Source organism: Podarcis cretensis (assembly GCF_951804945.1).
Source record: "Podarcis cretensis genome assembly, chromosome: 4".
Lineage (NCBI taxonomy): Eukaryota > Metazoa > Chordata > Lepidosauria > Squamata > Lacertidae > Podarcis > Podarcis cretensis.
In genome coordinates this window covers 3286560-3298771 of record NC_137173.1, presented here as the reverse complement: position 1 = coordinate 3298771, position 12212 = coordinate 3286560, and the positions used below count along the sequence as shown (strand labels likewise).

The window sequence follows — 12212 nt, the reverse complement described above, 5'->3', positions numbered from 1 at the left end:
CTGGAAGGAGGGCTTTAAGTCACCCGGAGAGCATGGCTGCGCGAGTCAGCGAGGAGAAGGCAGAGGAGGCAATCCAGAGGAACCCTTTGTGCGTGTGGAAGGTCCAGTGCGTGTAAACTCTGCGCTGTGCAACTCAGCCTGTCTTTTCTTTGACAGCCACCAATGGATTTTCCTTACCTAGAGTGGAAAAAAAGCAGCCGGCCAGCCGGTCGTAGGTGACATCAGGTGGAAGGAGCAGCCTCGGAGGTTGCAAATGAACCTCTGGCAAAAGATCCGCCCTGCACAGCCAACCTAAGGGGTTGTGTGTGTGTGTGTGTGTGTGTGTGTCTGTGTCTGTGTCTGTGTGTGTGTGTGTGTGTTAAGGCAGCAGAGACACAGCAGGTCAAGGTGAGTTTGGGTTTTGCTCGTCAGCCTGTTTTAGACTGCAGTCGTCTGGAAGAAAGGGGCACAAAGGCCTCGCCGGTGCCGGCTGGTTAAAGCAAACTGTGCCATCCGCGAAACAAAAGGAAACTTTCGTTTCCGAATGTGTACAATCATCCTGGAATCTCAGGTGTACAGCATCAGCTTGGTGGTCGTTTGGCATTCCACAAAAATCCAGTCTTTTGGCACTCACTGCAGAAGCCAGGTGACAATTATAGAAGGAAGTCTTCAGGATGTCTTAAGTCCCAGCAGACTGGCAGAGCGACTCCTCTGAAAACTGCGGGCCGCTGGACTGTGCCCACAACCAGAGCGCCGGATGAGACCTAAGGGGTCTATCTGGTCCAGCGTCCCCATTTCCCACAGTAAGAGGCGGATTTAGGGGAGCATGACTGGTTCCGTCACACTGGGCAGGGAGCCTTGGGGGCGCTGCTGCGACTATTATTCAGAATGGAGCGAGAGAGGTGGGGAGGTGCCGAGTTTTGGCGAGGCACATGGTGGTGCTGAAATTTGAAACCCCCAGGTCTGCCTCTGCCACAAGGGCCTCTTCTGGGAAGCCCCCAGGGACCATGTGGAAGGAAAGTAGCTCTCTCCCTACATTTCAGGGGATTGAACTTTATGACCCCTGGAGTCATTTCTTGGGCCGAGTGATATCTGGTTTTCAATCTTGCGATATATATCACCAGCTAAACATTGAAATACACTGATGTGTCACGATGTCTGAAATAAGGGCGGAGCTATGTAGAGGCTAAGGGACGCGGGTGGCGCTGTGGTCTAAACCGCAGAGCCTAGGGCATGCCGATCAGGTTGGCAGTTCGAATCCCCGTGACAGGGTGAGCTCCCGTTGCTCAGTCCCTGCTCCTGCCAACCTAGCAGTTCAAAAGCACGTCAAAGTGCAAGTAGATAAATAGGTACCGCTCCAGCGGGAAGGTAAACGGCGTTTCCGTGCGCTGCTCTGGTTTCGCCAGAAGCGGCTTAGTCATGCTGGCCACATCCCTTGGCCAGTAAAGTGAGATGAGAGCCGCAACCCCAGAGTCGTCCGCGACTGGACCTAACGGTCAGGGGTCCCTTTACCTTTATGTAGAGGCTGGCTGGCTGGCTGGCTGTTTTTTCGCCATATTGTGATTTTTGCGCACGCAAACACATCATGATTCGTAATATAATGCCAGGTCAGAAATTATGAAACTTGTTATGGATATATCGCCCAGCCTTAGTGCCTTCCAGCTCCACAGTTCTATGTGCGAGATGTAATCCACTGGGAGTACAACAGCCGTTGTTTTGCTAGAGTGGACATGCAAAGGAAAGTTTGGTCCAGCCTGTCAAACTTCCTGTTCCTCCTGGCCTGGAGCGTCCTTCCTTGCATGCGACCAATAGGTGGGCATGACCTTACCTGACCTAACAAAAGCTCTAGTCCATGGGTAGGCAACCTAAGGCCAGGGGACCGGATGCGGCCCAATTGCCTTCTAAATCTGACCTGCGGACGGTCTGGGAATCAGCGTGTTTTTTCATGAGTAGAATGTGTGCTTTTATTTAAACTGCATCTCTGGGTTATTTGTGGGCCCTGCCTGGTGTTTTTACATGAGTAGAGTGTGTGCTTTTATTTAAACTGCATCTCTGGGTTATTTTGGGGGGCATAGGAATCCGTTCATTCTTTTTCCTTCAAAATATAGTCCAGCCCCCCACAAGGTCAGTGGACTGGCCCCCCGCTGAAAAAGTTCACTGACCCATGCTCTAGTCACACTGCCACCTCTCTTCTCTTCCATCTTCCCTTTTCATCCTGCAAACTTCCTGGACTGAACTGCTGGCTGCCAGCCAAGCAGTTCCCCAGGTAATCTCCCATATGGGGTAAACCTGTTTGTACATGTTAGTAACTTTAAGCCTAAAGCCTGCCTTCAGGGATGACTCTGTGCTCTGCCTGATCCTTAGTAAAACTACAGTGGTATCTTGGGTTAAGTACTTAACTTGTTCCGGAGGTCCGTTCTTAACCTGAAACTGTTCTTAACCTGAAGCACCACTTTAGCTAATGGGGCCTCCTGCTGCCGCCACACAATTTCTGTTCTCATCCTGAAGCAAAGTTCTTAACCCGAGGTACTATTTCTGGGTTAGTGGAGTCTGTAACCTGAAGCATCTGTAACCCGAGGTACCACTGTACTTTTTGTTACTTATCAGTAAGACTCTGGGGTCTTTATTCGTTTAAGAGGGATTCAAGGGGTCTTACCAGGAACATATTAGAACACATTTCAATCTGGACAAGAACAGATTGAATTGCTTATTGGCTTAAGAAACTCACATGAGTTTGCAACCAGTTTCCACTGTGTAAAAAAGGGGGAATGAAACTTGCAAGCGCAAGTTAGGAAGGATATTAATAATCAACATATCCTCTCCTGCCACTCTCAACATTCCCACACTATGATTCTCCCAGCAAGTGGTAGTAAGTGATGCTTTTGATTGAGCAGCTAGAGCATAAAGGTAAAGGTAAAGGTACCCCTGCCCGTGCGCCCATCTCACTTAAGAGGCCAGGGGCCAGCGCTGTCCGGAGACACTTCCGGGTCACGTGGCCAGCGTGACATCGCTGCTCTGGCGAGCCAGAGCCGCACACGGAAACGCCGTTTACCTTCCCGCTGGTAAGCGGTCCCTATTTATCTACTTGCACCCGGAGGTGCTTTCGAGCTGCTAGGTTGGCAGGCGCTGGGACCGAGCAGCGGGAGCGCACCCCGCCGCAGGGATTCGAACCGCCGACCTTTCGATCGGCAAGTCCTAGGCGCTGAGGCTTTAACCCACAGCGCCACCTGCGTCCCTCCCGCTAGAGCATAACCATCATGAAAACGTAAGGTCCTGTTGTGTCCAGCTGAAGGCCATATAGCTCAGTCAGTAGAGCACGAGACTCTTAAATCTGAAGGTTGTGGGTTCAAGCCCCACGTTGGGCAAATGATTCCTGCATTGTAGGGGGTTGGGCTAGATGACCCTTAGTCTCCCTTTCCAACCCTACAATGCTATGATCCTGTTCAGTTGGGGCAATGCAACCAATTTCTCTGAATCCGGAACTGGATTGGGATGATTTGTACCAAATCCAGGGGCAGCTATAGAGTGGGTCACTACAGAGCAGTTACAAAATGTTCTCTGAAAAAGACCGCCAGTCTTCAAAGTGTTGCAAATATTTCTTGCACCATATAAGGAGAATGCCAGGGTGGGGAGGAGAGCTGGACTTTGCTCATCAAGAGCTCTGGTTTCCAATCCCAGGCCAGAATCTCACCCAACCCTCTCCAGTCACAGTGTTTGATGGGAGGGATAAGCGTGCAAGCAAGGCCTGGGGGAAGCAGCTCCTTCGCCACTCCTGATGCCCAGGAACGTATACAGAGCGTAGCACCTTGGATGGTGGAGGAATAACACAGCTCCCCTCGCACCCAACTCTTGTGCCTGCACCTTTCCTCCTAAAGAGGGACACACACATCCCGGAACTGAACACTGCCCCCTGGATACAATACAGACCCAAGTCTGAGGTTGAGCCATTTGATTCTTAAAAGAGGGGCAGGGAAGGGAAAAAAGAGAGGCAATCAGGAAAATGCTATAAACTTTTTTTATTTTCTTATAAAGGTATTTCCAGAAAAACAGACAAGAAAATAATCTGGATCATTTATTTATAGTTTTTAATAAAAACCTTTACATAATCTTCATGCGTCACCACTTTGCTGGCATCTCCCCCCCCCCCAATACATACACGCACACGCAGACACGCACTGCCTCCAGGGGTCCGACACAACTGGCTGCAGGGGCAGCTCCCACACCAGGCCTCACCCTGCCCTATGAGATTCGGGCAGACTGTCCACCCCAGGGCCCTGGAGGCTGCCAGCCAGCTTCCCAGCTTCGCATCTGGAATTCCCTTTCGGCAATATGATGAAACCACATGGCAAACACATTCAACATGACCACCTTGAACTGATTGGTTTGAGCCATTACACCCCCCCCCTCCGCCCCCCCAGCACAAAACCTAAAATCAGGTTGCGTCCCCCCCTCCCCAGCACTTCTTGCAAAGGGATTCGGCATGAAGAACAGGCGCAGCTCAGCCTGAAGACTCAAGCCAGACTCCCAAAGCCAGGCTGTCAGAAGGAGGGGAACTTGCCAGCCCCCTGCAAGGATCAGAAGCATTCTGGGGTGCCATTTGTGCCACCCCAAGACAGGATGCCAGGAAGCTGACGTCACTGAGGGATTTCCCCCCCCCCCGGAAAGGATCAGCCAACGGTGTCATTTCCAGACCAAACCTGGCTGTGCCTCCGCCTCCCTCCCTTCTTTGCAGAGGCCAGACAGCACAACCCAGATCTGACCCAGCCCCATAAGGCACACGGGCAGCAGGGTCGACTCCACTTGTCCAAACCCAGCAGCGCAGGACACACTCAAAGCCCCCATCCCCTCCAAAAAAACCCCAAACGGACGCTGACCAGAGCTCAGTTGAAATGGAGATTTGACTGTATACATACTCACACACACACACACTGATTTTTTTGTGCCATCTGTAAGGTGCCTTGCTCTCTGCCCGCCACAGGTCCAGTGACCCCCACAGCTGGCTTCTGCTGCGGCAAAGGCTTTATTAACACTAGAAAGCGGGGGCGGGGGGGGGAGGAGGTGTCCCAACACCAGAGCCCAGCCTCTGCACTTTGCCCCCTGTGGTGGCTGTGCAGCACCCCGGGGTGGGAAGGAGTTGCGCAGGCAGGGGGCTGCCTGCACCCCTGGGCCCTGGGGCCAAAGGGCAGACGAATCTTTCAGGGAGGGCAGCTACGTCCAGGCGAGGAGGCAAGCTGCCCTCATTGCGCCACCACCGTCAGTTCCCGCAGGTAGCCCCGGGTGAGGCTACGCAGCTCCTCCAGCACGTAGTCCTCGGGCATGGGGAGGCGGCCAATGTGGGGGGCGAGCAGGCGCAGCGGCACTCTCTGCACGTCTGGGGTGGAGTCCGAGGCGGAGTCCGGAGGGTGCTGCAGGCTCAAAACCACACGCAGGATGTCCACAATGCGCTTGGCCATTTCTGGGTGCGAGAAATGGGCAAATCAGCGAAGGCTTGAGCGAATGAACATATCAAAGAGCTTTGAAAAGTATTTACAGTTGAGCTTGTTACACCAATTTCCCAGGGGAATGGACCTCCAGCGAGAGAAGCCCTTGCATTTACCAGGCAAGACTGGTCTAGTCTATGGTGTGCTCTTGGCTGACCTCAGGTTACAAGTGTAATGTAGATTTTTATTAAATTTTCTGTTTTCCAATTTAAAATACTTATTCGTACATCCTTAAAATATCAGTGACTTCCCTTCTTCTCTTTCCATGATTCATTTTACATATCATAAATCCCTGCATATTTTATATAAAACTATACCATTCAGTATTCCATTACAGTGTTACCTTGGTTTAAGAACTTAATTCGTTCTGAAGGTGATGTTTTTGTTTAAAGATCGTAAGTTCCTCTGTGGGACATACCAGAAGAGGCGGTAGGTACGAGGGTCCTAGGCCATATAGGGCTTTGAAGGTTAAAACCAGCACCTTAAACCTGATCCTGTACTCCACCGGGAGCCAGTGCAGCTGGTATAGCACCGGGTGAATGTGATCTCGCAGCGAGGACCCCGTAAGGAGTCTCGCTGCAGCATTCAGGGAAGTTTTTAATCTGTGATATTTTAGTGTATTTTTGGTTTTTATGGAAGCCGCCCAGAGTGGCTGGGGAGACCCAGCCAGATGGGCGGGGTACAAATAATAAATTATTATTATTATTATTATTATTATTATTATTATTATTATTATTATTATTATTATTATTATTCTGCACCCGCTGGAGTTTCTGGGTCAATCTCAAGGGCAGCCCCACGTAGAGCGAGTTACAATAATCCAGTCTGGAGGTGACCGTCGCGTGGATCACAGTGGCTAGGTCAGGGCGAAAGAGATAAGGAGCCAACTGCTTAACTTGGCAAAGATGGAAAAATGCTGCCTTTGTTATAGCTGCAATCTGCGCCTCCATGGAAAGGGAGGTGTCGAAGATTACACCCAAACTCTTAATGGATGGCACTGGCACTAATTGCGCCCCCGCAAGAGATGGGAGTTGCCTCCCTCTCAATCCCATATCGTCCCGACCCAGCCAAAGGCATCAGGCAGGCACTGGCTTTTTGAAGATGAGGAAAGCCTTCAGCCTCTGAAATTACTTGAAGTTGGTTTTGCAGAGGTAATTGCTTAAACTGTTTTTATATCCGCAATCATTTGGTATTTGGAAACGCTTCACGGGAAGGGATTCATAAATGAAATAAATAAAGGAACAGTAACAGTATACCTGAAGGAGCATCTCCACCCCCATCATTCTACCCGGACACTGAGGTCCAGCTCCGAGGGCCTTCTGGCGGTTCCCTCGCTGTGAGAAGCAAAGCTACAGGGAACCAGGCAGAGGGCCTTCTCGGTAGTGGCACCCTCCCTGTGCAATGCCCTCCCACCAGATGTCAAAGATAAACAACTACCTGACATTTAGAAAACATCTGAAGGCAGCCCTGTTCAGGGAAGTTTTTAATATGTGACATTTGGATGTATTTTTAATCTTTGTTGGAAGCCGCCCAGAGTGGCTGGGGAAACCCAGCCAGATGGGTGGGGTACAAATAAATTATATTATTATTATTATTATTATTACAATAAAACCCACATTTTGCAACATGCCCTGTGCCCTGCGTTGTTCCACAAGACAACTGCAAACCACCAACATGGACTTGTGGTGTCACCTAAACTCCACGCCACAAAAGCCTCCAGGTGCTGCATTTCACACGATAGTGGCCACGAAGATTCAGAGCCACATTGCAGAAGAGAATTTATTATTATTATTATTATTATTATTATTATTATTGAAGGAAACAGCGTGCCCACAGCCTTACCAGACTGAGCCAGCCTATCCTTGGCATTGCGGCACTGGAGCAGCTCTATCCTGTTGCAAAGGGACGTCACTTTAGTGTGCAGCTCCTCCAGTTCGTACCCAGAGCAATCCAGCTGAAAAGCAAATCCAGGAGAAAGGAGAAGCGTCACTCACTGGGGTGACAACAGCCCCACTGGAGAACTTCCTCATTATTAAAATGTCACATGCCAGGCTTCCAGCGGAATTTCCACGGGGCAGATATCCCCTCCTAATCTCAAGGCAAGTGTTCGCAATGGTGCATCCGATGACCACCATTACTATTCAAACAGTGAAGCCACCTGAAGCTCTTCTCCCTCCCAGAAATTCCTGGAATGGGAAGCTGAGCTTCATGCACCTGGGGAGTCCTGGCAGTTCCCCCTCACTCCCCCACCCCCAAGCTAGAAGACACAGTGAGCAGCCTCTGAATCACCTTTTGCGGCATTTAAGTGTCCATGCTCATGGCGGGGCACTAGAGCCTAAGAAAAAAGAGGGCTATCTCCTTCTCCTCTCCTTGTGGGAAGAGCACAGCAAATGGAAAGACCCCCATACATCAGCTGCATGGCCATGTTGGTTTCTGTTTATGTCACTGTGCAGTGCTTGGAGTCACAAGACTCTGTTTTGCATTCCAGAGATTCCAGGCTGTTGGAAGTCTCACGAAAGACAGGAGACAGATGTGATGTTACTGGTTTCCTGTTCCTTTTGTTTTCCAGTTGCTCTCTGCCTTTCACAGAGAGAGCATGTATATTTCTTTTCTGTCTGCGTAGTTAGAAATAAAACCTAGCAATGTAGCTCAAATTTCTCTTCTGCTGCTTTGATACTCTGCTGAATGGAGAATGTGCCTGGAGCCTTATCAAAGGCTCAGGTCGTTAATCATCGTCGGAGGAGATTCCAAAGGCTCGACCGGAGGAGTAGCTCGGTCGTAGCGGAGATTTCGACAGGCCACACCCTCCCTTGGTAAGCCCATCTCCCTGCCAGTAGAAAACCAGCACGTCCAAAGGAACATTTTTTCCTTGGCATGCTAGCTGATTTGTCACCTGCAGAGAATGTCTCAACACAGGAACATTCAGATGCTTTACTCCAGGGGTCAGCAAACTTTTTCAGCAGGGGGCCGGTCCACTGTCCCTCAGACCTTGTGGGGAGCCAGACTACAGGTAAAACTCGAAAAATTAGAACATCGTGGAAAAGTTTATTTATTTCAGTAATTCAACTTAAAAGGTGAAACTAATATATGAGATAACATGCAAAGTGAGATATGCTTCTGCTTCTCAGAGGTCCAGTCTTGCTCTATTTGCAATGCTTGTTTTGCTGATTTCATTTAATATTCTAATTTTCTGAGATTGTTAATTTGGGGTTTTCATCAGCTGTATGCCATGATCATCACAATTATAACAAATCAAGGCTTGACATATCTCACTTTGCATGTCAGGAGTCTATCTCATATATTAGTTTCATCTTTTAAGTTGAATTACTGAAATAAATGAACTTTTCCATGATATTCTAATTTTTCTAACCCAGAGGTGCATTTTAAATAAAAGGGCTCATTCTACTCATGTGAAAACACACTGATTCCCAGACCGTCCGCGGGCCGGATTTAGAAGGCGATTGGGCCAGATCCGGCCGCCGGGCCTTAGTTTGCCTTCCCATGCATTACTCCCTATATTTTGAACTAGCTTCAACAGGGGCACGCAGTGTAGCTTTCCCTGAATACGCACATCAGGCTCGATCAGCATGTGACTGGGAAGAGGAAAATTCCCAAGAGTGCTCTCTGTAAGGGAGCAGGCAGGATGTAACAGTCTGGTGTGGTGGTTAGAGTATTGGACTAGAACCTGGGAGGCTGGGGTTCATGTCGCCATGCAGCCATGACGCTCCCGGGGTGACCTTGGGCCAGTCACTGCCTCTCAGCCTCCCCTTCCTCACAGGGCTGTTGTGAGGATTAAATGAGGGAGAAGCGCGCAAGCCCCTGGGAGTTCCTTGGGAGAAAAAGGAGGGGTACAAATGCAATGACACCATCCTCGTCCTGAGTGTGTCACCTGCTGAATCCTGTCAAGCATCTCAATGATCCGGATGTAGTCTAAGAAAACCAGCCCTGCGGTGTCCCAATCCTGGATGAGGGTGCTGCGCTCTGGAGCAGACAGGTCTTCCAAGAACCCTTTCAGATAGGTGTAGTTTTCGTTAATAATGGCGTCTGAAAGAGGGAAACAGCAAGCGATGAACAAATAAGAGAACTTCAACACTACTGTGCCTGGCAGAACGTTTGGTAAAACAGCAACTTGCCAGAAGGCAGGCATAGATGCTGAAATTGACACGACTTTCAGATGTGGGCAACATGTACGCCAAGAATGGGACACGTGGCATTCTGAAGCTGTGACCAGGAAGAAGAAACACCACTAGGAGAGGGCACCTTCGTCTCCTGAGAGTGTCTGTTCAATTTGTAAGGAGGGGTGGAATCTAGAGTGTGTGACCTTGGCTTTGGGCAACTGGGACAAATTGGGGATTCTGCTGGTTTACCACCTGCCTCACTGCCCAGAGATCTCACTGCCTCAGTTGATAGAACTAGTCTCAGCGGTGATGTTGAGGACTCCCAAACTGATTTTCCAGAGCCCTTTAAATTGACACAGAAACTGCTTTGGTCATCCTGTATGATGACCTGTTGGGAATGAGACAAGGGAAATGGGTCTCTGTTAATTCTCCTCAATCTCTCAACAGTTTTTGATGCCAATGACTATGGCGACCTTCTGGAGCAGCCATCAGAGTTATGGGTGGGTGGCACTGCTTTGCGGTGCTTCTGGTCCTACCTGGGTAGTTATTTCCAGAGGGTGATGCTTGGGGAGTGCTCTTCAGCCCCATGGAGCCTTCAGTGTGGGTTCCTCAGGGTTCGATTTTATCCCCTATGTTGAGTAACATTCTATGGTTTTTGTGAGGGAGGGGGTTGTTGAACTGCCTTTGTTTTATTATGCATTTTGTGTTTTTATTTTGTATATTTATGTTGTGAACTACCGAAGGGCAGCATACAAATTTTATAAATAATAATGATAGAAGCCCCCTCCTTTTAGGAAGCAAGGCAAAATCCTACTAAGTGTTTGCAGATTTTTTGTTTTGGTAAAGGCAGTCCAAAACTCAGACGCCCTGTTTACCTCCATCTCCCAGGAGAAGGAAGGAAGGAAGGAAGGAAGCCTTACCTGAAGCCAAGTGCCTGATGACCAGCCTGTGGCACTGATTCCAGTGCCCTGCCCTGAACAGGTAGAGAGCCTCCTTATGCTTGTCCCCTTCCATCCTGGCCCTCACGGCTTTGGCCTCGTGGATCCACTCTGGCGGCACACACAGCCTCTCCATCAGGAAGGCTTCCTTGCTCCACGACTCGGGCGTCTCCTGCAACCTGCAGTGACGGTTCAGCAGCTCACGCACGGCTCTCTCTCGCACGCTGGTGGGAAGAGAAACGCTCTTTGTATGTCCTGGCATAAAGCAGGAGGGGACAGCAATAGCTCTATGCGCACAATTCAGCCAGGAAAATGGTCCCAATTGCTGCTCCCTGCCCCCAATTTACTGGGTCTTCAGTGGCAAAGCAAATGTTTTGCAAAGAGGTCTGAGCTTCCACCCCTGAGGCATCTCCTGTCAAAGGCTGTCCAGCGGCTGAGCTGTCAAAGTCCTTCCTCTGGCCAAGGCCCGGAAGAACCTCTGTCTGCCACTCACAGTAGACTCTCCCAAGCTAGATGGAGGGACAGCTTAACTGTAGGCTCATCTGATCATGCCACCCACCCACCCCTTCTGCCCCAGGTTCCTCTCCAAGTTCCAGCTTAAGAGAACTGTAGCTCCAAGCGCTTGGGGAAAGGACACCAGGTTGGGTAAGGCTGCCCTCAACATTGTGTAAGCAAGTTATAAAAGACTGTAGTATCAAAGGAACATATGAATAAGCCATTACTGATCAATCACCCGATGGGATGAATCTCAGACACAGTCCTATTCAAGTCCCTTCAAATATTCAGCTGCGTTATTAACTTCTTTAAAAAATAATAATAATATTTTATTTGCTCAACACACAACAACAACAAAAAGACTAATTACACCATAATAAGAATATCATCAGTCTCGCATTACATACAGAATTAATATACATTTCATAATCCATAAACTGTAATGGTCTCTTCCTTTTAAATCCGACTTCCCATCTACTCCATAAATCAAATTACCATTCTTTGCTGCCAATACCTGTTATTGCTATCATCTCAAATCAGTTCAAAATGTATTATATCATATACCTAATGAATGATATTGCTGGTATTATTCGAATGCCGCAACGGATTTTAAGTCAGTATTATTAAGCTGCGTTATTAACTTCTGAGAAATTTTATATGATGCACATGCATGTTTGAATCAGTTCTTAGAATATGACTCAAAAGGAAGAAAAGTTAAAATTTCACTGAAAGATTCCGAAATATTTTAATATTTTAATCTTTGTTAAACAGGCTCGTGTTTTAGAGAATAGTTCTTAAATACTGTATTTTTCGCTCTATAACATGCACCCGACCATAACACGCACATAGTTTTTAGAGGAGGAAAACAAGAAAAAAAATATTCTAAACAAAACAGTGGATGTATGATTTTTGTGGTTCACGCTGTGGCCACAGACATGTGATCTGACGGTGGGTTTGGGGTAGCCCAATGCAAAAATCCTGAGGATCCATGTGAATCCATGCTTTGTAACCACATTTTTGCACCACTGCAGCCCCAGGCAACAGTGGGTGCGTGATTTTTTTGGTGCAAGCTGTAGCCATGGACATGCTATGTGATCTGATGGTGAATTTGGGGTGACCCAGTGCAAAAATCCTGAGGATCCATGTGGATCCGTGCTTTGTAACCACGTTTTAAGTGGGGAGCGAAGGAAAAGCACTCAAGG

The 12212-nt window shown here is 48.7% G+C and overlaps 1 protein-coding gene across 4 annotated transcripts in view; it reads right to left on the bottom strand.

Annotated features, from left to right (window-relative positions):
- Positions 1–3980: 3980 nt before the first annotated feature.
- The window catches only part of NUP98 (nucleoporin 98 and 96 precursor), a 45110-nt gene continuing 36878 nt past the window's right edge, over positions 3981–12212 (bottom strand). For all 4 annotated transcript variants that reach the window (XM_079973264.1, XM_079973266.1, XM_079973267.1 and 1 more), the window contains 4 exons: positions 10498–10739; positions 9349–9503; positions 7302–7413; positions 3981–5434 (listed from right to left, as the gene is read on the bottom strand). In XM_079973264.1, the coding sequence (XP_079829390.1) occupies positions 5217–5434; positions 7302–7413; positions 9349–9503; positions 10498–10739 (727 nt within the window). In that variant the 3' untranslated portion in view covers positions 3981–5216. The remainder of the gene's footprint in view (positions 5435–7301; positions 7414–9348; positions 9504–10497; positions 10740–12212) is intronic.